Source organism: Strigops habroptila, chromosome 1 (assembly GCF_004027225.2).
Source record: "Strigops habroptila isolate Jane chromosome 1, bStrHab1.2.pri, whole genome shotgun sequence".
In the NCBI taxonomy this organism is placed as follows: Eukaryota; Metazoa; Chordata; class Aves; order Psittaciformes; family Psittacidae; genus Strigops; species Strigops habroptila.
This window is the reverse complement of record NC_044277.2, coordinates 16,433,011-16,460,164: the sequence shown is the minus strand read 5'-3', so window position 1 is coordinate 16,460,164 and position 27,154 is coordinate 16,433,011. Positions and strand designations below refer to the sequence as shown.

Sequence of the window (27,154 nt, the reverse complement as noted above, 5' to 3'; positions counted from 1 at the left end):
GTTTCAACTCTTTTGTGCATATTCTCTGACTGTGTCATGATGCACATTAGCAAGTGAATTCAAGATGAAATCTGGTGTCTGTATTCATACAGGCCAGCATTTTTGGAGACCATCTTGTCAGTGAGTGATCCCTCCACAAGCCATATCAAGCACTGCAAGGAAAGACTCTTTTCTCAATGCAATGTCTTCCATCAGGACCCAAAATAATAGAGTTAAAGCAAGTAATTTCTAAAACTGATCTTAAAAAGAGCTCAGCATTAAAAATTTATGGCTATCCTTCTCTGTAATTGTACTCGAATACATTGTGATGAAATAGAGATGAAAGCTGTTATATAAAACACATTCATTACACAAATATTTAAAATTTCAGACAGACAAATAATTATCTTGAGTTTAGAAAACACAGGTTAAGTAGATTGTCAGTATTACTTTGACTTTCTTAATGGTTGTTAGTGTAATAATCTTACTAATGATAGATTAGAGAAAGAGCATGGGTCAGAAAAAAAACCATATTAATATCTTTCAAAAAAAAAAAAGGCAAAAAAAAAAAAGCAAAACCCGTCAATGTGTAATTCAAACAAAGATTCATATTTTAAAATTTGAACTTTTGAAAGCAGCTAAAATGGAAATACTTGTTTTGACCTATTCAATTTGTCATGTTATCCTCCTTTGAATGGTATACTGTTTTTTACCTTTCTTTTTCAACACACAAGTATTTCTCATTACCAGGTATGATTTTTACCTTTCTCTTTCAACACACAAGCATTCCTGTTTTCTGTATTCACAAAAGTGAATTAAATACTTCCATGATATATTCTGCAGGTACCTAGCGTAGCTATCAAAATATGCTGCTTAAACACAAGAAAGAGAGTAAAGGTCCACCCTGAGGTAGGACAGACAAATTGCTCGAGAGAAATGACAGATGCTTTGTCATAATTATATCCCTAATACGTCACTGAATCCTGGTATGGTATGGCAGAGTTAATCATATCTAAACCATGACCTTCCTTCTTCTTATCAGCATTTTCCACAATTTTTTTTTTTTTTTTTTTTTTACTTTGTATAAGCAATATGAAAGGGACAAATAGATTTCTTCAATACTGTTCTTAACATGCTTAGTGTGTAAAGAAAATGAGTATTTGTCAACTTATTCCAAGTAACTACGCAGAACAGTGGGATTTTTCCCTGTCTTCATGTCTTATTTTGGGAATTCTGTCTTTATTTCCAGAAATCACAAAATTACTTTTCCATTCAGAATGCCAAAGATACGAAGTACAGAGCAGTAACATTTTAAATCCTCTACTGTAGTTGATTTTAATTCCTTAAACGTTGACACCTGTGTCATAAAGTATCAGATATGATACAAATGGGAGGACATAATCTTTCCAGTTTATCTAAAACAAATTAGCTAGGTCAAAAGCATATGCTTGTAACAGCTAGAAACAAATCAATAATTGTCCAAAAGTGTTTCATCTTTTCTGAATGTTGTAGAGGACTAAGCACAGATTCCTATGGCTTAGGAGACAATACTTTTAAAAACCTATTTGGTAGTAGCCTATGCATCTCTATGGTATACATAGGAAGAAATTAATTGGATGTCAGGGGAGTTCAGTCATCCTGAGTATGGCAGATGGATATACAGCAGTTCAAGCATTGTCTTTAATTTGGATAAAATGTTTGCAGAATCAACATGAAGGAAGATTAATATATACCCATCCCCATCCCCAGGCACCTGTTATTTGACAAACTGAAATGTGAGCAGTGGGTCAGAATAAAGTCCTACTTATTCAAGCACAAATCTGAAGCACAGATATTTAAAGAATAAATGATATTCACTATGTGGCATACTGCTTACAAAAGAGTCAAACTGAACAACAAACTATCGGCTGTCATTATAGGCATTGTTTAATAATAAAGTGAGATAAAATAATTCATAAATCCAGGGAGATAAAATGGTGCTGTAAAAGCCCTGTCTTTGCATGGGACAGAAGACATTTTATATGATCCATCTAGTCATCAGAAAAAATGCTAGGATGGCAGTGAAGGTTTGATGGAGGGCCTGGGAATCTACAAAAACCTGATAGATGCATGCTGTTCTACTTTAATTCCTCAGGAACGACTATGCCATTGCCTCATGATGCAGAAAAGCCAAGGACTACGAGAGCAATACCAAACAGTTAAGGCAAATGTTCCTTCACCTGCTTATGTGGACCTACTGGAGCTACACTACACTTTCAAGAGTGTTGGCACATGATCTTGGGTGAAAAGAAACCTTAACTGGTACCACTAGTATATTTGACTAGCATCACTGCAATATGCTAAGTTACATGTTGGTTGCCCGAATGAGACAAAAATAAATTAACAGTAATTTCAAAAGATAATGGTAAATGTAAGAATTTTGAGAAAATAGTGCACTACAAAAATGGTAAAAAGTATAAACAGAAATATCAATTTAAAGGAGCTTTTTCATATTGGTATGTTTAGTATAAAGACAATTATACAAATCATCCAGAATTGTTGAAAGTATCCAAGCAACAAAAAAATACGAATGAGAGCAAATCTACTCACCAAATTCCTTAGGAACAGTGATAGAATAAACACAGTTGTGACCAACACTATAATTCTTGGGGTAGTTTGGTGACAATACAGTGCCTTCAGAGCCTGTTGACCGGCTTCCACAGGGTGCTAGAAAGTGAAGATAATCAGTTTTGAATAATATAATATTAGAAAAAAAATCAGCTTAAGTTTGTATGTTGGTATATGCTATTACAGTAAATTTTATTACACTTCTACACTAGATTAAATTTGTATACCTTGTGAAGTACTAAGTATGCACAACTTTCTCATGTGTCAAACAAGAATTGATGACACCCTTCCGCACACTAGTAAATTCTAGGCATGCTAATAGATACATAATACAAATACTAAGAAGGAGAAAAATGACTGCTATAGCTGAACCCAGGACAATAATGTACGGAAGTACTGAAATAAGAAAGTTAGGATTGCTTGACTGAGAATGATGTGCTTCATATCTCAATTATTTATAACATTATATAAAGTTATGAGCAAACACTCTATCATACAAGCATGATGTTTATTCTACCATTAATAAATATAATACTTTAGATAAAATGGAAAATAAATAACAATGCTATTTACTACAACGATGTGTGCTTCTAAGGTTAACAATAGAAGTTAACACTTGGCATTATTCAAAACTTTTAAGCTAGAAACTGTTTTTTCTTATTTTTCTTTGTGAGATATTCAGGTGCATTCAGATGTCGTAAGTGTTCAGTGTTTTCCTATGTCTTTTACCTGCTTCTCATACAGACTTTGTAATTTAGTAGTTTACTGCCAAGATTATGGCATCTTTTTAGAATATTTCTTCTAACCACCTTGGACCATAAAACATTTTTAACTGAGTTTAGTGATAATATGTCTCTTTAACAAATTTGTTTCCTCTGTTAAGACCTAAGTGACTTTTTAAAATAAGTATTACTCAATGTTTCATTTGCTAAACACCAAAAAAACCTGGGTTTTCCGGTATGCTCTCAAAACATTACTATATTTTGAATTATATTAAACAACAAAAAATATGGTTTTCTTACTATTATTTCAGAACGTTTTATCTCATTACTTGTCATACTAAACACAAGCTATTTATTAGTGTAGCCACAAATCACGTGTTTTCAGGCAACTTTAAGTTAATTCACACAAAATGTATGGTAGAGTATACCATGAAAAGAACACACCTTTCAATGCTAGCAACTTAATGCCTGATCGCTTTGAGCATGGATTTCTGTAATTTGCATTAACATGGGTTCCTTTCAGCATGGTGTAGGTGCAGTTTGACAGTCTGTGTACCTGAAAGAGGAGCAGATGGTACCCACTGCTCCAGTCTGCATATACAATTTGTAAATGATTTAATGGGCTAGCGTGAAAGTCATGGTATTTGAAATAGGTCAACAGAAGGATCTTGACTTTTGCTTGCACACTGTGTGTGTGCATGTCGTACATGTGGCACACATATCAGAGATGAGCATATCGGTCAGGACCCAGAACAGAACATAGTCTTGGTGATACTCAGTACAGCTTTGCTGATAGGCACCACTCTGGGATATGAAGTAAGCATGAAGACTAGCATACGTACATGGAATATTGCTCTCTATGGCTGAAAGAATAATCTTCCCACAATCTACCATCATGTGAGATATGAGAAATTCATGCTTTCTCGTGAAAATGTATTTAGGTAATAAAATAATTGTTACTTTTCGCCAAGAAGCAACAGAGTCTTGGCTGAGCCTCACACCCAGGGACTTATTTGACTTGAGTTATTTGCAAAACACAAACTAGAAACTCTTAACTGAATGTGGTATTTTTTCTGAAAACAGATCTATGTACAAGCTTGTAAGTACTCAAGACATCTATTCCAGATTTTGGATGAAACAGAAGAGAATATGTAAAATTTAAGCTACAAAAGCACCAAAACTAGAGAAGCAAGATTGCCAAAAAGCTTATTAATTCTCCCTAATCCCATTTCCTTTTTTACTGTTTGTGAATTGAATAAATGAGTTACTGTAATAAAGACCAATAATACTGTCCCACTCCAGCACTCCTATAATTTTTATACTTCCCTAATCAGAAGTTATAAAATAATATTCAAATTCAGGGTAAAATTAGGATTTAGAATCATAGAATCATAGAATCGTAAGGGTTGGAAAGGACCTTAAGATCATCTAGTTCCAACCCCGCTGCCATGGGCAGGGACACCTTGCCCTAAACCACGTGGTCCAAGGCTCTGTCCAACCTGGCCTTGAACACCGCCAGGTGTTCACAACCTCCCTGGGCAACCCATTCCAGTGCTTCACCACCCTCACTGGAAAGAACTTCTTCCTTGAATCTAATCTAAACTTCCTCTGTTTAAGTTTGAACCCATTACCCCTTGGCCTACCACTACAGTCCCTAAGGAAGAGTCCCTCCCCAGCATCCTTATAGGCCCCCTTCAGATACTGGAAGGCTGCTATGAGGTCACCACGCAGCCTTCTCTTCTCCAGGCTGAAAAGCCCCAACTCTCTCAGCCTGTCTTCATACGGGAGGTGCTCCAGCCCTCTTATCATCCTTCTGGCCCTCCTCTGGACTCACTCCAACAGCTCCATGTCCTTTTTATGTTGAGGACACCAGAACTGTACGCAGTACTCCAAGTGAGGTCTCACAAGAGCAGAGTAGAGAGGCAGGATCACCTCCTTCGACCTGCTGGTCACGCTTCTTTTGATGCAGCCCAGGATACGGTTGGCTTTCTGGGCTGCAAGCGCACACTGAAGCCAGCTCATGTTAAGCTTCTCGTCAACCAACACCCCCAAGTCCTTTTCTGCAGGGCTGCTCTGAATCTCTTCTCTGCCCAACCTGTAGCAGTGCCTGGGATTGCCCTGACCCAGGTGTAGGACCTTACACCTGGCTTGGTTAAACTTGATAAGGTTGGCATCGGCCCACCTCACAAGCGTGTCAAGGTCCCTCTGGATGGCATCCCTTCCCTCCAGTGTATCAACCGAACCACACAGCTTGGTGTCGTCGGCAAACTTGCTGAGGGCGCACTCAATCCCACTGTTCATGTCACCGACAAAGATGTTGAACAGGACCGGTCCCAACACCGATCCCTGAGGGACACCACTCGTTACAGGTTTCCAACTGGACATCGAGCCATTTACCACAACTCTTTGCGTGCGGCCATCGAGCCAGTTTTTCATCCACCGAGTGGTCCATCTATCAAATTGATGTCTCTCCAATTTAGAGACAAGGATGTCGTGCGGGACAGTGTCGAACGCTTTGCACAAGTCCAGGTAGATGACGTCAACTGCTCTGCCCCTGTCCATCAGTTCAGTGGCTCCATCATAGAAGGCCACCAAATTGGTCAGGCACGATTTCCCCTTAGTGAAGCCATGTTGGCTGTCACCAACCACCTCGTTGTTTTTCATGTGCCTTAGCATGTTTTCCAGGAGAAACTGCTCCAAGATTTTGCCAGGCACAGAGGTGAGACTGACTGGTCTGTAGTTCCCCGGGTCTTCCACCTTCCCCTTCTTGAAAATGGGGGTTATATTACCCTTCTTCCAGTCATGGGGAACCTCACCTGACTGCCAGGATTTTTCGAATATGACGGACAGTGGTTTAGCAACTTCATTCGCCAGCTCCTTCAGGACCCGTGGATGAATTTCATCAGGTCCCATGGACTTGTGCACGTTCAGGTTCTTAAGATGGTCTCGAACCTGATCCTCTCCTACAGTGGGCCTAAGGTCTTCGTTCTCACAGTCCCTGCAACTGCTTTCCAAGACTTTCATGGTGTGGTCAGAGCATTTGCTGGTGAAGACTGAGGCAAAGAAGTCATTAAGAACCTCAGCCTTCTCCAAATCCATGGTAGCCAGTTCTCCTGATAGCTTCTGGAGAGGGCCTACATTGTCCCTAGTCTGTCTTTTATTTGCTACGTATCTATAGAATCCTTTCCTGTTCTCTTTTACATCCCTTGCCAAACTTAATTCTAGCTGGGCCTTAGCTTTCCTAACCTGGTCCCTAGCTTCTCGGGCAATGCTCCTATATTCTTCCCAGGCCAGCTGTCCTCGCTTCCACCTTCTATAAACTTCTTTTTTCCCCTCTAAGTTTCCTCAGCAGCTCCTTGTCCATCCAGGGAGGTCTCCTGGCCCTCCTGCTGCACTTTCTTCTAATCGGGATGCAACACTCTTGAGCACGTAGCAGGTGATCCTTGAATACCGACCAGCAGTCTTGGGCCCCCCTGCCCTCTAGGACTGTATCCCATGAATCCTTACTAAGGAGGTTCCTGAAGAGGCCAAAGTCTGCTTTCTTGAAGTCCAGGGCAGTGAGCTTGCTGCATGCTCTTCTCACTGTCCTGAGGATCTCAAACTCAACCATCTCGTGATCACTAGAGCCAAGGCTGCCCTGGAGCATTACATTTCCAACCAGTCCCTCCCTGTTGGTGAGCACAAGGTCCAGCACGGCACCTCTCCTCGTCGGCTCCTCTATTGCTTGAAAGAGGAAGTTGTCTTCCACACAATTTCACTGAAGCCAATGCCATTGACACCAAAAGGGACAGAATTTCACCCTTAATTTTTAATAACATTTGTAGTAATAGCACACAATAGCAATGCTTAATAGTTACATATTTAGTTCTCAGCATATAGTGGACCATTACATATAAAGTATATGGACTTTTTATATCTCTATTCTTTTTTATTCCTACAAGTTATGCAAGTAAGCAAGGTTTTTGTGATTTTACAAAACCACTTATATGCTTAAAACAGAACAAAATTGAAAATACCCCAAGGATTTCTTGTAAAAATCATACATTTTTCCATAAATTCATTTAACATGCATGATTTTTCAAATAAAAATAAAATTTACTGCAAATTTTACAAGTCTTTATTTACTTCAGTGCAATGTCTTACACTGCAGATTGATATTAACAGTTCTGTATCTAAAGTGACTTTTGATACACTACAATGCTGTTGATGTTTTATTGACATTGTAACACTGTTTAATACCATAACATACTGTAATATCAGTGATGTTACCACAGCATTTTTTAAAGCTATGAAAACAGAGAAACTAAATATGTTTGTGTAGTACACAAGAATTTAAGAAAACTATTACATTTTCAAAGTACTAGTACTAGCACTTTGTACTAGTTCTACTGGTACTAGTTCTTGATTTCTCTGAGGTAGAATTATTATTTAACTATATATACATCTAGCAAAAATATTTCACAATATTTGAAAGGTAGTATTTTCACAGCTGGTGGGGGAAAAAAGGAAAAAAATCACACAAAATAATGTCATTGACAAAGGCACATAGATTTCCAGAAGTGATTAAACCCAGCAATTTTTGCAAATTAAAAAAAAAAAAGAAAATAAAATTTGGTACCTTCAATAATCTGTGAGTTCTCATTAATACTAAAGTCTGATTAAAACTATTTCAATGTCTCTAGAAGATGGAGACAATGCAATTTTCTTTTATAATTGATATTAATTAAAATGGCTATATGACATATCTCCTGAAACATCTAAACATTTTTCCACACATTGAATCCCATGAAAGCAACACACATCTGCACTGGTTATATAGCGGGCACATTATCTGGCCACATAACTGGACAAGAGACACAGTACAAGGCTGGAAGTGAGATTTCCAGCAGGGCTGTCTTAGGTGCAAAGTCTCCCAACAGAATTGCCTGCAGCCTATGCTACAATGTGCTCAGTACAAATTGGACCTAGAGGTGAACTATTTGTCACTCTGACATATGTAAAGTTCAATTTATAGCAACAACAAAAATGTATGTATTATTTCACAGTATGTTCTTTCACTTGGTATTCTCATTCTTGACTTTTTCATTCTTCCCTTTCTTAGTTTACCTATTCCCTTATGGTCTTTCCCATTGTTTTCCAACTGCTGCTATAATGACTCTCTGTCCTCACAAGATTCACATTCCTGGGTCTCAAAAACAAATAGTATAAAGTAATTTGAATCAAGATGTAAGCACACAGTTGACCTTTGCAATCTAAGAAAATATTTAACTTCATAGATCATTAGACGGTAAAGCATTTAGTTCTTACAGCAGTAAGACTGTCCTCCAAGACCTTCCTGAATGTATCAGAAAGGAGAAAGAGGCTTATTTGATATTTTAGTAAACCCATAGAGCTCACTGACTGTATTTCCTTTTTTACCCTTTGGGAAATGCTCACTTTAAATACCAGAAGTTTCAGGAATGGGAGATTTGACCATGATCATCACTAAACATTACTATTCAGAAATCAAAGATGAATCCAGGGACATGACACTATAGCTACAGTGAATTAAAAACATTAATTTAATACAAAAATAAAACATATTTTTGCCTCTGGAAAATATCTAGTATGGAATCGTTTGTTTGGATACAATAGTTCCACCAGAATTTTACCCATTTACTTTCACTTCTGCTTATTTCAGCTATGTACATCTCACTGCCTTTGAATCAGTTTTACAGTGCAGTGATTTATTTAATTTCCAAATAAACAGTTAAACATTAAAAACTGAAAGGTTGTAAAAATCAACATCTCATTATTATGCTGTTCATTGAAAGATCTACCTACAGTAAGAATTCTAACAGACACATCACTCCTACAAATGTAAACTGTGTTATTTAACACAAAAAAAGCAACAAATGCTGAGCACCATTTCTCTAGGAATGAAAAAAATACTGCAAAATAAAACACAGCAACAAACCAACAACAACAAAAAAAGTTCAAAAGGCAAATTATATTGTCTGATGTAATTCTCTGACAGTATTCCAGTATTTTTAACAATGTTCATTTAGACACTGAAATACTGTATCACTTTATTTCTGCTTTAGTTTATTGTCTGACATATACAAATACTACTCAGTATGCTGTCCTCGTCCTGCCTTCCAGAATCAGCAATGGAACACTAATGGAAGAGAAAGGGACTTGATTGTGGTAAGAATGTGATAAGAATCAGTGTGGTGACGTATTGCTCACTGTTTCCTTGAAACATTATTAAGCATTAGTGGGAAAAGTTCCTTTTCTCTGTGTGCTGAATTTGCTGTAATGGTATCTTGTCTTATAAAATAGCACTTCCGATAGCCCTTGAAAAAGCCCTATTGTAACAATGAAGTATCACCCACTCTGTTTCTTAAATTGGTAAGCTTTTTTATCAGGAAGATTACCCATCTTGATCATCGGTATTCATGCACCTTTGTCAAAGAACTAAATTCTACCTCTTTATGGCAATGCTTTACTAAATAGAGAATACAATATAAAATGCATTACCATCAGCAGTGATACCTTTACTCACATTTCAGCATACGTTAGTAAAAGAAACATAGATGATGACTGCACGGAGGCAAAATCACACAGCAGAACCACAGATCTTTGTAATCTACAACGAACTACCACTATAAAGTAAAATTTTTCTATAGCTACAGCAAAACAGTACAGGGTTAATAGACCCTGCCATATGCTTATTGCTCATGTGTTTTCCATTCCACCATGCCTTTGCAGTTTAATTAAAGAACCCACAAGGAAAAACTTCAGGAAAAGAACTGTGAAGAATGGACTATGTATGGATGAGAATCAATCTCAAATCTCTTCATCCTTTGAAGAGATGAGTATTTTTCCAACCAAGTATTTTTTTCTGCAGCTCGAAGCTTTTAATTCCTATTACTGCTTTAGGATTAAATACTTTCTAGGTCCTAAAGCTAAGATCCAGTTGAATTTAATTGCAATTACAGATTTAAGTGCCATATATTGCACCATCCATTTATAAGCAGCATTCCTCAGTGAAATCAATGGGGAATACTGCTTAAAAATGAATGACACAATATAGGTTTATGTCATGCAGATGAATTTGATTACACAGCTACAAATACAATAAAAAAATGAAGAATAACAGTGCATAAACTCTGTAAAAGGAGGAAAAACAGACCTTGAAGAACTGATAATGGGATACTGACTTTTTATCTAATGGGCCACTGTTTCATAAATCCAGACTAGGATACCTACTATTCAGTTGGTCTAAATGAGTAGGTTAAGCAAAAGTAATTTGGTGACATGATGTGTGATTTTAGAATTTAATATATTGTCATGGTTTAACTTCAGACTAAGAAACACACAGCTGCTCACTCATGCCACCCAGAAGGACTGGAGGAAGAGAATTGGAAGGGTACAAGTGAGAAAACTTGTGGGTTGAGATAAGAATAATTTAATAATGAGAAGGAAAGAAAAAACAAAAGGGAAAAGAGAAGAGAAAAAGGGAAAGGGAAAGAGAAAAAAGGGAAAGGGAAAGCGAAAAGGAAACGGAAAGGGAAAAGAAATTGTAATGAATAGGAAAATAACAAAGAGACAGAAATAAAACCCAAGATGAGTGATGCAAATGAGAACAATTGCTCACCACCAATGAACCAATGCCCAGCCAGTCCCTGACCAGCACCACCCCCCTCGACCCCCCAACCTTCCCCAAAGTTTATTAGTGAGCATGATGTCGTACAGTATGGAATATCCTGTGGGTCAGTTGGGGTCAGCTGTACCAGCTGCGTCTCCTCCCAACTTCTACTTGCTGGTGGGGTGGCGTGAGGAGCAGAAAAGGCCTTGACTCTGTGTAAGCACTGCTCAGCAGTGACTAAAACATTCTTGTGTTATCAACACTGTTTTCAGCACAAACCCAAAATATTGTCCCATGCTAGCTAATATGGAGAAAATTAACTCTACCCCAGCCCAAACAAGCACATATATTAAATAATTGTGTTTTTTCCTAGTCTGATATAATGTCACTCTATTTATCTTTTTTACTCCAAAGGATGAGATTTTCAGTTGTAATGATTTCTTGTAGTGGTTAAGTCAAGACTAATATATAGGTAACAAGAAAACGAATACAGTAACTGATTTATCACCACTGGGAAATAGAATAATTTTTAAAAAGCATGCAAAGGAAATCTTAACACATAAAAATGGTAGACAAATTTCTTCCAAACTTCCAAATTACAGATACTTTCATTGTGAATATCAGTGTGCAAATGTGAATGTGATGAAACACAGGATAGTATTTCATGTTGAAAGGTAAAAGTCAGAAAGCAAAATATGTTATGAATAAAGAAGTACAAAATGGGAGAACCCCTAAAAGGCAATTCTTCCAAAATTTAAAAAGTATACTAGCTTTTAATTAACAAAAAAAAAAAAAAAAATCCCCACCACAAAAAAACAAAAAACAACTGGAAGTTTGGAAATTTTCAGAAAGATGTTTGTTTAAGAAAATATGCCTTATAAGGAGAGAACCAAGAAACTAAAAATCTGTGTAGTTCAGCAGAGAAAGATAATTTGATGCATTTTAAGAAGGAAATTTCAAAAAGACAGTACCTCTTTTCAATAAAAAAGCAAAAGAAAATTTAGCAGAGGCTAAAGCTAACTTTCATCTAATGCTTTTGTTATTTTATATATAAAGTACAGATGAAAAAACGCAATTAATCGCACAAATTATTTCTATGTAAATTTATGTAACTGTTCATCAGCTTTTACCTCTAAAACCAACAAAACTAAAACCAAATCCAAATAACTTTGTTTCTTCAGTTTCCTTTCCTTGAAATCTTTAAAACAAAATTAAATGTTTTCCTGAAGGTATGAGGAGTACCTCATTTTAAACAGCTGAAGATGAGGTACGTTTTTACATTCAGGGGGAAAAAATGCAAAGGAGAATTGGGTTAGCCTAACTTTAGAAACAATGTTTGGTCTCAGTTTAATGACTAATGATTAATAAATTTCAATTATATTCCTTTTATCCTTATGAACTGTAATGCATACAGTTTTAAAAAGTTCTAAATAGTTTTCATTGATACCGAAATCATGTGTTGCTTAAAATTAGTTTACCAAATTTATCCATTTTAGCCAAGTGCATGTAAAGTCTGAAATGAACTTTCTGATATGAACTGAGATGTGGCAGAAGGTCAAATCCTACATTTTTCTCTGCTGTGGAATGTGATCACAGCTCATGGCACCTTCATAATATTGGCTGTTATCCAAATAGCCAAAATATCATCAATTTGCAAAATTATTGCTTTCTTATTGATTTTTCTTATATTTTTTTGAACAAATGCAATTAGCTGAAATTAAACGTATTTCTCTTCTGTCCTGGCTGACTTAATCCATGTCTGTTTTAGTTGGGAAGTAGAGTGCAAAAGTGTAAAAGCAAAATCCTGTGCTCCTATTTAAATTGTCAAAGTACTAAAGAGAAAATTAAAGAAAACGTGTAAAGTGAGAGTCCTGTTTTTCATAACCCAAAATCTTATTCTATATCATCTTTCCATTTCTAAAGGTCAGGGTGGAGCTACACATCTGGAATTATTTATTATCAAAGCCTGTGGCATTTAGATGTCAAAATATCTACTAATTAACCATAATCAGATATTATACATTTTTTTAATATAAATAAATGTTTATTGAATTAGTAATTTATTGATAAAACTAAAAAAGTAACCTGATTGAGATCAGGATGAGATCAAGCGTCTTGTTAAACCCCTGTTTAATAGACGCTAGCAAATTTTGAACCTAATATAGCCAAATTGCAGACAATTATTAATTCTTAATTTTTCTACTAGTAGTGCAACAAATAAATAGCTTTCTGTAAGAAAAATAATTCAACAGCTAGCAGTGGTATAAACTAATTCCCAGTGTCTAGACTCTTAAGTGATGTTTAATGTACTATATTTTGCTTCTTAACTCTTGAAGGAAACGCACGTGGCTCATGAAGGCCTCACTGAGTGATCACGCTGTCTTTCTGCAATAGGCAAAGACTTTTTTTAATGTCGCTTCCCTGTGGAACGAGGGACAGAATCTGAGTTCTCTCTGGCTTAGCGTTCCCAGGCAAGCTGGAGGATGGTGCGGTGTCTCTCCTCCTTCATGTTTCTCACTGCACCAGAGATCTCCGAATTCAGTTGATGAATGCACTAGAACTCGATCAGATAAATATCCAGGAGCCTGGCTCACTTCAGATACACTCACTGAACAAGGCTGCAGTTCCTTCATTTAGCTAATGTTTTATTTTCTCTTTGCCAATAAAATGGAGTTAAAGCAGCAGGCTCTGAGAATGGAGCCATCTAGTAAAAGGAAATGTTGTCTAGCAGATTTTGTGCTAGAATAAAAGTCTTTGCAGTGGAACAGTCTCTGCTGATAACAAACAGAGGTTCAATAGGTCTTTGAAGTCAGCCTGTGCCTCAGCACAGGTTCATTACTTTGAAAGAGCACACCAAAGTTATAGCTTTCACAGTTACTGAGAAACAGTAACTAAATAAAGATTTTACAATGCTTTTCAAGTCAACCATTTGCAGCAAAGCTTTGACATGATATTTAAGGAACTTCTGGAGGAAAACAAACAATCAATTTAAAACGATTTACTAACCAACATAATAAACGAATAAAAAAGTAAGAGAAAACTGGCAGTAATAGTTTTCTGGGGGAAACTGTTTAAGTCCTTCAAATCTATTTAGATAGCAAGAGGAAAAGAGCATTACATGACAGATGTGTAGAAGTAAAAATAAGTCAGAGATTAACAAAACTTAACACATTTTTAGCTACAATAGCAGAGTTCAAACATTGACTCATGAGAAAGTATGAATGAAAGATGTGCAAAGATTTACAGATCTCTTCACAAGAAATAATAATTCCACAAGTATCAATTGAAAAAATAAAAATAAAAAATACAGAATACAAGATTGGCCTTTAAAACAAGCAAACAGACAAAAAATAAAAATACTGACAACAGTCACTGATCTAATCTCCACTGCTTTTGCTATACCTCATGCAAGTGGTTTCTGTAAAGGCCAGTTACATTACTCTGACATTACCAGTAATGTCTCTACCTGATTTTGAATTACAGTGTGGCATGTTAGCACCCATCAAGACATTTCAAGCACCGGTTACAAATTTGCAGAATACAAGAATTGCCATTTTTATCACATGTTGTGCGGAATTTCACCTGTGGTAAAATCTCAAACTCTTCTTGAATGAGATAAGTAATATCTATGCATATTGTTTACCTCTTTCATGTGTAGCTACATTCTGATTATACTGTATCTCTTTCTAACTCTTTAATGATTGATTATACTTAAAGCAAGATTAAAACAATTACATTTCTAAGTAAGTTCTATATTCTATGCATATCCATGGCAAGTCAAGCTTTGGATACACATAAGGAAAGCAAATGTCTAGGACAGCAGACAACTAGGAAGGAGGGGAAGAAAAAGAAATATATAAAAAAGAGAGAAGTCATGGTTTAAGGTGACACAGTCCTGACAGTTTCTGTTACAAGTGTGTAGAGTGATGACAACAAAACTTGGAAAGACGTCAGCTTCACGGTTTTCATGAGACTCCAAAGAACACCTTTCTTTCAGAGGTTTTGTCAATAGCAGAAACATGACCTTCTAAGTATGAACATACATTTAGATGAACATCCTGTCTTACGTCGTGTCTGATATGTCCATAAATATTTTTAAGAAAATTTTGAGTCTATCTTCAAACAACTTCTGGGGTACCTAAAATCTTATTTTACTTAACCTTTTTCCTGATTCTTTTTATTTTAATATAAAATTAATTCAGTATGTTACCTTTGCAATGAACTGTACTGGTTAGAAATTATTAAAAGATTTAGAAAGCAACTATTTTCTTTTGAGCCCTGCTCAATCTAATATTTGGCATTTTTTACTAGTTTAAGAAACAGTCATTAAAAATAACATGATTTTTGTCCTGAGTGGTGACTAGTTTTTAGCTTCATAACTGCAACATCATTCTAAATTCAGTTGAGTTGCTAGGCTGAAATGCAGGGAAATATATGTGTTACCCATATGAAGCAAAAGTTAGAAAATCACTATCCTGTTTAGAGTACACTGAAACAACTTAACAGTTTGTGCATATATATAGCTAACAGCCTTCAATTCTGAACATGCCTACAACTAGTTTATGGAAGTTGAACTGTCCACAATTAAATATTTAGTTACAAATTGCTTTTTAAAATCTGTCAAAACCAAGTATTGAAACAAGTATCTACTTTCTGAGAAGAGGAATCATAGCAGCCATTTTTTGCTGTGATTTTTAATGGTCTTAATACAGATAATATTTGAGAATGTAAATTTTATTTTTCCTTGAAGTCTGAGCTCCAAGAAATAAACTCTCCTATACGTGAAGGAAAGAAGCAGACATTATTTTCACATTATATTTATTTGTTCTAGTGTTAACACTGACTCATCAGAATATGTCTCATGGGCTAGGATGCCCTCCAAGGAAAAGAAAACCCTCAAATATAATCCTGCTAGAATTTTATTAATCTGAGAAGAACTAACCATAATGATTTCAAGGTAATTTACCTAACTACTAAAAGCTAATTGTCTACCATCACATGCCTATACTTAGGGTTATTTCTTATATGAGCATTTATCCTGCATTTAATGGAAGTGAAATTTATGCCCATTTTACTCCCTAGTCACACAGTGTTGAGGAATATTGTGGATTTGACTCTAGATTTGATTACGCAATATAACTCTGTGATATCTGTGAAATATCTTTGTCACCTCAATTTTATGTGAAGCTGTACTGGATGGCACAATTCCTAACATAAATACATATGGGATCTTTGTGGTAACCTTCTTTTATTGTATTTTTTTTTTTTTTTTTAAATAACATAAAATCCCCAGACACACCAACAACTTTCAATTCTTACTTTAATAATAAGTATTAATCCTACACATTGTATTACATTTCCCTTAAAAGATAACCTTTCTTCATGGAACTCAGTCAAAACTTTTCAAAAATTCAATTATATGGTATCGACTGTTGTTAATTTCATTCATATGCTTGCAGAGTTTTCAGACTTACCAATAAGCTCCACATTCCTCCTCAAAAGTTCTATTGATTTTTCTTCAACATGTTTAACCATGCATTTCCTAGTTCTGTTATTTTTTATAGTCTCTACCAATTTTTTAACTGTGGAAATTGACCCAGCTGCTCATCACAAAAGATTTCTGACATGTTCATCACCTTCCACTATTTTGATAGAAAGGCTAATTTAACCTTAAGGTCAACATCTATACTTCAAACACTCCACATCTAGGATCCTTCAGAACTACACAGAAAAGACTGTCTCATCTTAGCAACTTGCTATGGTTACTGATTTTCTTTAACATCTCTTCTACAACTGCTTCCATTTTGACACAGTCCTATAGAGCTAAATGAGTAGTTCTAATGCAGGACCTCTCTGGTTACCTCAATAATGTAACAAACATATAACATAACATAACACATAATTTACTTAAATTTCTGCAATAATGCTGTCCTTGAATGTATTTTTGGCCTTGAACTTCTGTTGAGAATTTAATAAGTTTCCTATTTTTCTCATCTTTGAAAAAGTGTATTAGTGTTTAGATTAGAGTTCCATGTTTTAAAGTTGTTTCTAAAAAACCCCTGTTGGCCACACTTTCTACTATCCTCTTCAAAAATTATTTCCTCTTTGTGGAATACGTATTTTACTTTCTAGAATAGTAAATTTTGCTTTTGGCTGGTGAGACTCTAAAATGGTATTTCTACATGATTTCCAGGTTACCAGTAAATACTTACCTTTTTGTTGCTGCCTTCAAAATCAGCAATTAGCTTCCTCAGTGTGATACAGCCCCCCATACAAAGTCAAAAATAGCTTTTAGTTTTTTTCTCTTCCCTTCCTCCCAGGGTGTCCAATCTGAGTGCATTATGGACAATTTGGATACATTCTGAGCACATTATTGTCACATTTACTCTCATTGATAAAATCTGCTCTGCTTTAGGCCAGCTGTTTCTCTATTCGATACTTTTATCTTAATGCTGAAATAAAAGATGCTAACTAAATAACTGATATTTGAACTGAGGATAATTAAAATATCAGTGTAATGTTCTCTGACCTTCAGTTACTTAAATGTGCTCTCAACCATAACTCTAAATATAGCTTAATATCTGAATATATCTTTTAATAAAAATTCACCCAAGAACCAAACCAGTGCATTTCCTAGCATGCTATATAAGTAAAGATTTAAACTACCAACTTACTTACTCATTGTCAAAACAACAGAAAAATAGAAAATGAAGTGCAGTAAAAACAGAGAAGAAAATGTAACTTTCAAAATTCAGAGCAACAAAACAACTTCTGTGGTAGTTGGGAGTACACAAAGGCGTATTAGAGTTGTGAATCATTATATTAACTTCTGTTATCACACAGCTACACTTCAGGATATAAAAAAGAAATCCGTAATAAAAAGGTTCCAGAGAATACCTGAAAAGAAGTAAAGTTTTGTTGTGGAAGATACGTTCCTTAAAAATAATGTGAGATCAGAAAAAAGCTGTTATAAATGCAACTTCTGAGTGAAACATCAAGAACATGAGATCTTAAAAGAGGCAGTTATAACTTAAGATGAACAATGATCTTGCTTACCATTCCTATAGTAGGTTGACTAACTGCTATATGTAGCCCAGTCAAAAAGGAAAAGAAGATTGAATTTCATTTTGAAACAATGCAGTCTCTTAATTGCAGTTTTTTCGATTCCACAGAACCCTCCCTTAGTCTCCACCATGACAGTCAATGTGAAGATGACAAAATTTTTGCAAAGAATGAAGTATGTATGTCTTATACATGTAACCACCAATATATCCCACCTAATAAAATCTTCTTTCAGTTGCATGTATCACTGAAGTCTTATTAGACAAGCATGAGGACCTTTAGACTGCTGCTTGAGGTTAAGTTAGACACACGTGTATTTATCAGGTATAGCCTCTGCAGATGACTGGATTAGTTTCTGTAATTCCAGTAATTAATTAACTGACTTACCTTGATTACTGACTGATACTACATAATCCTACCCTACTTCAGTATCTTGCAGGTTTTGGAAAAGAAGTATTTGCCTATCTGCGTGAATAAACGGTAAGGATTTTTTTTCCTTCTAAGAACAGAATACCCTGAAGACACCCTGTCTGTTCTAAAGAACCTTCAAAGAAAGATATGTACCTATGATGTTAACACTTACTACAGAAACAAGCATATATTTATTTAAACTAGTCCTAGAAGATGGTTTTCTCTCCATCTCAAAATATATGACAGAATAACCTTTTTTTGGGGGGGAATTTCTACTGGAAAATTCACATATTCAAAGCAAACAAATGTTAGTTTTTAATATTCTAAATTTTAAAAAATCACATACTTTATCCTGCTTTTTCATCTGCGCTTTCTATATGTTTTTATTGCCAAATTAATTAGAAACTGTATGTTAGTTAATTTATACATTTTTTCATTTACATGCTATTCTCTACAATACTACTTTCCCTCATACATTTTTGTTGCTTGTTCATGATGTTTATTCAAACTAACAGTTGCATCTACTATTACACACAGCATTTATTATATGATGGATATTGTAAAGCCATATTATGAATTCCAAATGTGTATGTAAAAGGTCAGCAAAAGTAGTGCTTGGTGTGGGTATATGTATGTGTCTGTACTTATTTTTAATAGTTTTCTGAGCTTTCTTGAATTACTAACCTTTACAGCTCATTCAAGTAACATTTTCAAGCTTTCTCTGATATGAAGAGAAGAAAGGCTGAAGAAAACATGAGATTTTTAGCTTAATCATATTTTCAGAAAAACTGTAGTTTGGCAAAATACCAGTTATCCACATAGACCTATAGAAAGATCTTATTTTTATTTCCTATTTCCAAAACCATTTATTTATTTTAAACACTCAGTGGCTTGTCAAAGGAAAAATGAGTCCACTATCTCCAAGAAACACATACTGATAACTCAATCTCTAGCTAATTACTGCCAAATCCACTAGGTGGAAGTTAGCTTTTCTCTTTTTGGCTTTTTGACTTCATAGTTCTTGTTGTATAATGGCCTCCTTACCATGAAGGAGGAGCAATGAGTGTGTTCATACAGAACAGTGTCTTTAGGGTGAGGTTTCTAGGTTAAGGTATACTCAGACCTAGATGACTACTCTTTTACTTTCTCAGTAATCTTCTGTCTTCTTTGTGCTACATTTTTATACATACACACAAAAAGTAACCCTACAATCCCTCCAAAATAGTGTTTGTTGTGTACTTTCATGTCAAGCAGTATTACCACTGTATTCAGATACTTCACTGTAAGTAGTATTTCCTATGTTGCTGGTCTAAAGTCACACCCTGCTGAGCAAGCAAGCACAGCAAATCCTGTTCATGCAGTCCAGATGCAAACAGCAAACAGCAAAATGTATCTTCTTAACAAGCTCTTTGAATCCCCTTTAGTGATCTTTTAAGAAACCTGTGTCTCTCCATTGACTATATTGAGAGGAAAGAAGAAATTGTAAAGAAACCGGCATATACATGTGAAAAACAGTCAATGGAAGCTTGGGAACAAAAATTTAGTATTCAGAAGTTATTTCAGTCACAGTAAAATCTCTCATATCTTCTTCATAAGTCCTTCAACTGCCTTTTCAAGTCATGACTATTAAGAACAAAGTTATCATAATGCATAGCATTCGAGTAGCATTTTACACTGCCAAAACACAATCCTAATTGATTTCAACTCTACTGCTAAATACTCAGGTCATGGTCTATGTGACTTTATGAAACAGACATGTTATTCTGACCAAAAAATAAAATGATAAATGCTTTGTAAGTAGCCAACATACAGGAATTTTAAGTAAAGCATCCTGCGTAAGTGGTTAAACTGAACATTACTTTGGAACTATAAAACACAAAAAGTCTTATCCACAGTAACATTCAGCTTCATTAGCTGCAAGAATACTCTGCGCCTTCTGCAACTGCTTGACTTATTCCTTACACACTTTCAGGCTTTGAAATAGATTTAACAGTGGCCCTTCATATGGTGACTTCAAACATAAGCAACGCTTTATTATCACTGGGTGAAAACAAAACAACTGATGCCCTCTTCCAACCACACTAGTATATAAGATCACTGTTGAAGATGTTCCAAACACACCCCCACCTGCATGACAGCCTTAATTCTGTCATTGATTAACTTTTTAATGTAAGATTTTTCAGCCATAAATGTCTTCCCTTTTTTTTTTTCTGGAACATAAATACCAAGTCAGTTTTTTACTTATAATGTATAATACTTTTACACACATAAATGAATTATTAATAATGGCTTAATACTTTTATATACATGTACGCTATACTACACTCTAATAATTACTATATTTTTTGATATTTTAAAGGACAAATGTTTCCTCTCTACACACTTCCTCTTGCTTCTCTTTATGTGTCATTTCATTCTTCACAACTTCAAACACAAGATTATGCAGAGTTAACAGAATAATTGGTGACATTGCACAGTACCATAAACACAGTCACTCCAAAGGGTTATGGCTTGGGTTGTTTGCTTTTTTTTCTCCTCACTACATGTTTTACAGATTTTCCTTATAAAGATTAAAGTGAACTATGGAGTAGTTTTAAACCAAAGCATAAATCCTGTCTTCTTGTTATATGGTGTATATATCAGGAAGTTGGATTCTTTACCTACTCAAAGATGTGCAAGCATGACGGTGCATGATAAAAGCGCATAATATGAGAAAAACAAGTTATACCTTTTATGAATGCTCATTTAAGAAAGGTTTCTGAAGTAATCTAGTCAGAATGGCCCCTCAATGTTGAAAATCCAAGAGCAGGTGGCACAACTTTTTCACATGCCCATGGTGATTAACGAATTTCACTCTGTAATATCATTTAGGTAGTCATAATTCAAATGTAAAATAGGAATAAATTTCTTTTAAATAAAACTGTCATGTTTCAAGGGGAAGTGAACAGATGACTACAATTGCAGCATCACCTATACCACCCTTTCCATGTGTTTTAATGCCTTTAGTACATTTACTACCTTAAAGGAATGCTGACAAAGGTTATTCTCTGCACTCCAATGCACAGTAACTCTACCAATGATTGTTTTCACTCTACTCTTTACACCGTAAATACCAATCATTTAAACTCATGTCATCCCCAGTTTCTGGCTGAGGCCCTTTCCTAACATAAGAAAGATAGGCATTGGATTTCTGAGACTTAATTTCAGATTCATTTTGCAAGATTTATTTTTTAGTGCTTATAAGCTATCCTGCCTTTGTATCCTCACTGTATCTCTACTTCTTTTCTACTATCTTATTCAATCCTCTGCCAACATCAAAGTATGATGACAATGTTCTTACTGCAGACCTAATTCTCTGCCACAGATACATTACTTTAAAGCAAATTAAACACATTGAGGAAAAAGCCTCTTGCAGAGAACTGCAAAAGCCAGCATCAGTCTGGCACATTAAATTAATGAAAAAATTAAAGTAACTTAAACCAAAAAATGCTTAATAAGCAGTAACTGTAGCCAACCCAAAATATAGTTATTAGTATCCATCTACAGTATCCCTGTAACAACATCTGATCCTGACCTCAGTTATATTTTAGATTTACACTTAAGCCGTTCTATTAAAAACAAGCAGTTTTGTCTAGAAATGTATTTTGCTTGATTGTTTTTTTAATAAAGACAAAAATGTTAAATACCACAGATGGAAGTTAATGAATGTTAGGTTTCTAACAATTGGTTTGTGCCTTTCAACACCTTGGTTTTAATTGCTTGTATATGATATTTCAGGATTTGGGAATACAATGAAGCATTCTACATTTGTATTCCAAAAATACAGAATGGGACAAAAAAGTTTTAATGACAGTTCCAACTGCTTTGAGCAAAATCTTTACATTCAAAATACTATAAACACAAAAAAAAGTGTCTTCATTCTCACGTTTAAAATAAATCATGACATGAGAGGTCTGACTGTTCTTTTAACATGAATTTTAAAGAAACGTAAATTAAAATATGTAGAAATTCAACCTTGTGTTTACCTATCTATCGTAAATTAACATCATCCAAGAATATATTTTAGCCTGATGTGCCTTAGTCTTTTACCTTATTCTGTCTTATATGTTGTCGATAATGTTGAAAATTATGTTTGGTTTTGGTTTTTTTTTCTTGCAATTTGTAACAGTACTCAGTCTGACTATGATTTATCATGTAAAAAAATCAGCTGACTAAAGTCATGGTTTCCAGGACCACGCTGATATCCAATAACCACATTAGAATCATAGCTTCACTGCATAGAAAGTGCATAAAAATGTGACCTATGAAGCCTCTGATTAAGGAATCAATATTGAATGATTGATGAAAAAGCTGTCAACATTCAATATATTACAAAATAACAAACAGTACTATTAAGCTTTTCTGTGCAGTCTTCCATCTTAAAATTTTTCAGGTATAAACCTGACCTGAGCTACCTCAAATAGCTGTAACAAGTTAATACAGATAGAAAGAAAAAAAAAATCATATAGAGAAGCATGAATTACTACAAATTAAACCAAGAGCTACTGTCAGTCCCAAAGCAAAGAACAGGTACTTCCTATGACATTTCAGTTTTTAGGAAAACGTTCCTTTGGGTGAAGATGAGGCTGTAGGCACAGCTTTTCACAGCTCCTAATAACAGAAATTGTCCTCAGATCATATGATAGTAGACCGAACATGTAGTTTAAAGATCTCTCTCCTTTCTCATAATGCATATGCATCTGGTTTTTAGCATGGTCTTTAATCACTAAACCACCATGGCTATAGGACGCACTTGTGTACAGAAGACTGGGAATTAACATTGTTTCAGTTGTAATTAAAAATGTTTTTGTTACTTTTAAAATATCATGGTATGTAATTTTCTCTGAGAAATCAGAGGATTTTTTTGTTTTCTTCTGAACAAAAGACAAACAGTACATATAAATATTCTGAATACTGATGTTTTGTTCTCCCCCCACAAGGCAAATAAACCACAGGCAGCTCATGACATATTTGAGATTGCTGGATATATCTTTCAGCTGGAGATATTTTGAAGCCTGGATTCAAATATTTCCAAGGACTAAACAACAGACTATAATGAAATGTAGCAATATTTTTAGTGACTAATAAATGATTTCTTCTGGTAGCAACTAGGTTTTTACACTCAAGTCATAAACGTGATTTGTGACTACAGGGTTTTGGTTTTTTTTTTTTTCTGTAAACAATTGTTGTTTGCTACCAAAAATTTAAAATTAACTACAGTGGGTGAAGCTAAGAGAAATCATTAATCATCATCTCTGTCACAGTAACATTGCATCTGCACATGCTAATTACATCCTGTCCTTAACATCCACCATGAAATGTCAAATAGCTTAGCATATTAGCCCGGATAATATTTGCATGTGTTCATAAAAGAACGAAGCCAATGATTTGGTTCACTTCCCATACTTATTAGAGAGGCTCAAGGTCATTTAAAATAATTATTTCACCCAAATGCAAGTCATGTTTAATGCACATAGGACTAGGTCATAAAAAATACTTGGTACAATTACAGAAAGGTACAATTACAAAAACATTAACTTTATGCACTGAGTAGATTTTGGAAAACTAGCCCTCTATGATCCTGAAAGCCTCTGCTCAGCTTTTATCTAACTCCAAAGCCATGAGTTACTGACTATCAGGGTCTATAAACACTCATATTCTCTAGGTATACACATTTTCCAGAAAAGCAAGTTTTGTCAGACTGAGCAATTCATCAACCAGTTCATGCGGAAGCCTGACCAGACTCAGAATATCAGTGATCCTCAACAAAGATTTCTTATGGGGCGTGATGCACCAGACATTTTCAGAGAATGCTTAAAGCCATACCAAATGGTTGCCCTTCATTTGCCTTTTAATTCTGAATGGTGAATGCGTTTTTTCCCCACATTTTATCTAAAAGGCTGGACTTCAGAACAAGTAAGATCCGTAACTCCTTCCTCTACAAGGGCCATTCAAACTCATCTACCATCTCTCAGGAGTATGTCTGAAGTTATGTCAAGGTTTCAGAATGGCTATAGAGATGGTACTCTATCCTCCTCTACTGAGATTCTACTCTTCAATGAAAATATCCATATCAATTGCAAAGAAAGTGTTTTTACAGAATAAGGTCAGACTTTTGACTCCTGCATCAGTTTCACCTTCATGCTATCCATGTTATTTATCTGATAATTTTCTTTGTGGAAATGATCATATATTACTGACATAAATCATCATAGAAGAGAAAAAGCTTTTATTTGTTTTTTGAATTATACTGTTTACAAGACCAATTCTACACATTGTAAAGCATGTCCCTTGTGCCCAGAGAGCCATCTGGAGTACAGAAATTTCTCCCTTCCTCTTCCATGACCTACTTAGCTACAAACACGGGCAAAATGAGGATACTCATTCATAATAGTCCTCTTTTCCATATTCTGAGATGAGGGCGCAAAGACAGGACACCTGACTCTGTGCTACTCAGTTGCCGTCTGGGTTTAAACCACAACAGTAGGTGAGATTGGTGGTCAGGAGACAAAATTCAGTTCTCAAACTACTTTTACCAGCTCAGTGTAATTGAAAGCTAGTCAACTGATACCATCTTTCTCACAGCTGTATAAATGTTTTGTTTTTCTTGAGCTAAATCCCTAAATCACTAGAATGGAGAGTACTGATTACATGGTAAAAACATACTACAATAAATCACCACAACACGCCTACAAACCTGCACCAACTCTAAACTGGAGGAAAAGCCAGTATAAGTAAACCAAATGAAAATTCCAAGGCTAAGTCACTTTATGAAGCCTATTCTGTGACACCATACCCTGAAGAAATGTGGGGTTTTTCATCTTTGAAATAAGGCCTTGTTCATCCAGGAAAGAAAATGGTTCAGTTAGAATCAGTGACAGATATCCACCAACACTTTTATTACAAGATTTATTTTCCTTTTATTAAAATGACAGTCCTCCCAAGCAAAACAGTCTCCCTGTAGTGAATGTCAAAATAGATAGAACTGGAAGACTGCCAAGCAGATTATAAGTGAATAGACACAATTATTGCATCACTGATAAAGAAATTACTTATCTTTTGTTACTCATAAAAAAGACCTTCCAAAAGAAGGAAACATTTCTCCTCTTATACACAACATTCCTCACTGACTGCTATCCTCTCCTTCCAACATTCATATTGCATTTTAAAAAGAGAAAGAAAATTCTGACTTCCATTGCACACAGTCTACAAGCCTGTAACATTTCCGAGAGTTTCCTAGGGCAAGTTTTCCAACTTGATGCCACTGAATTTTGTTGTTCAGTGTTATGATGGTTTTGGTGGATAATGAAAATTCTAAAGTTCTTCAAATGCTTATAAAATTGGTTATTTTTTTATAGTTGACAACTTATAGATATACTTTTTTTATTTTACTTTTACTCTACTATCCCATTTCCAAAGAAATTTAAGTACACAAAAAAGAAAATCCACACTATATTTAAAATATTAAAACTGGAAATTTAATTAACAGCTTTTTTCTGTCTTCAAATTATGAAAAGGAATTGAAATTAACATGGTAATGAGGAGATTTTACTTTAATTGATAAAGCAAGTTAGTTTTATAATCTGACATTTTTATGTTGTTCCTAAATATCTGTATAGATGGGAGGCTTTTATGCTCAATCTTACAGAATATGTGAAAGGAATATTGTTTTGTTTTTTTTCTGAAGTGGCTATCAATTGCTGGCAAGAATTACCATAAAATCAGTAAAACAAATATTGAATCTTTTAAGAGTTTAAACCTAAAAATGCTTACATTTGAGACAGAGGTAGTATAACTAAAGTCAGGGGATTCCTGAAATAAGTGGAGTTTTTCATAAAAGTTTGAATGATTGGATCTTTGGTGCATTTCAAGGCTGAATTTTCCTGAAGACCACATGTCCAACAGGTTAAATGATGTAATGTTGTACATACAAAATATTTCATCTACATGGTTTAAAAAACAGTAGTAACAAAAAGAAACAAACATATACTGTAACACCCAGAGCGTACTTCGTGCGCTGTTTAAATACATATATATCGCTATGCTCCGATTTTTTTGCTTCGTAAATTTGCTGATTCAAGAATATAAGTTGACATAAAGGATGATATTACTATTAACCTCTATTTACAATATTAACTTGTAGCACTATTTTGCCAATGTTATTAAAATCTTGAAACAATATTTATCTTGAGTTATTAAATGTTATTTGTATTAAGCATGAAATTAAAAAGGGCTTTGTCCTAAAAGTTTATTAAAATGGCTTAATCTAATTTTGTACCTGTTTCTTCCATGTGACAAAGCAAGAATAATAACAATAGCGACTATAATAAATTAAAAGCTGCTCTTACCATGACAGCTGGGTAGAGCTCTATTCCATCCAGGTCTTCCATCGTCTCCCATGATACATGTTAGTGTAGAATATCCTTGAAGTACATAACCTGCATCGCAGTAATATGTGACAGTTGACCCCAGTTTATAATCCATTCCAAGTCTTGTTCCATTCATTATATTTCCAGGATCAAAGCAAGACTCACGAAGCTTTGCTATAGCAGAAAGAAATGCAAACTTAATTCTGAATATAATCTAAAACATTAAAAATATTTTCTGGAGTTCTCTCAAGGTTTTCTTTGAGCATCCTGTAGACACATAATGCTCCTTCCATTCCACACCAAATCTTCTCTCTCCTTCATTTTAAAGACTGTAC

At 35.0% G+C, this 27,154-nt stretch overlaps 1 protein-coding gene across 1 annotated transcript in view; it reads right to left on the bottom strand.

The window, feature by feature from the left end:
- CSMD3 (CUB and Sushi multiple domains 3) overlaps nt 1–27,154 on the bottom strand; it is a 609,188-nt gene that overhangs the window by 140,317 nt on the left and 441,717 nt on the right. The window contains 2 exon segments of the mRNA XM_030493685.1: nt 2,569–2,685; nt 26,799–26,993. Of these exon segments, the coding sequence (XP_030349545.1) occupies nt 2,569–2,685; nt 26,799–26,993 (312 nt within the window).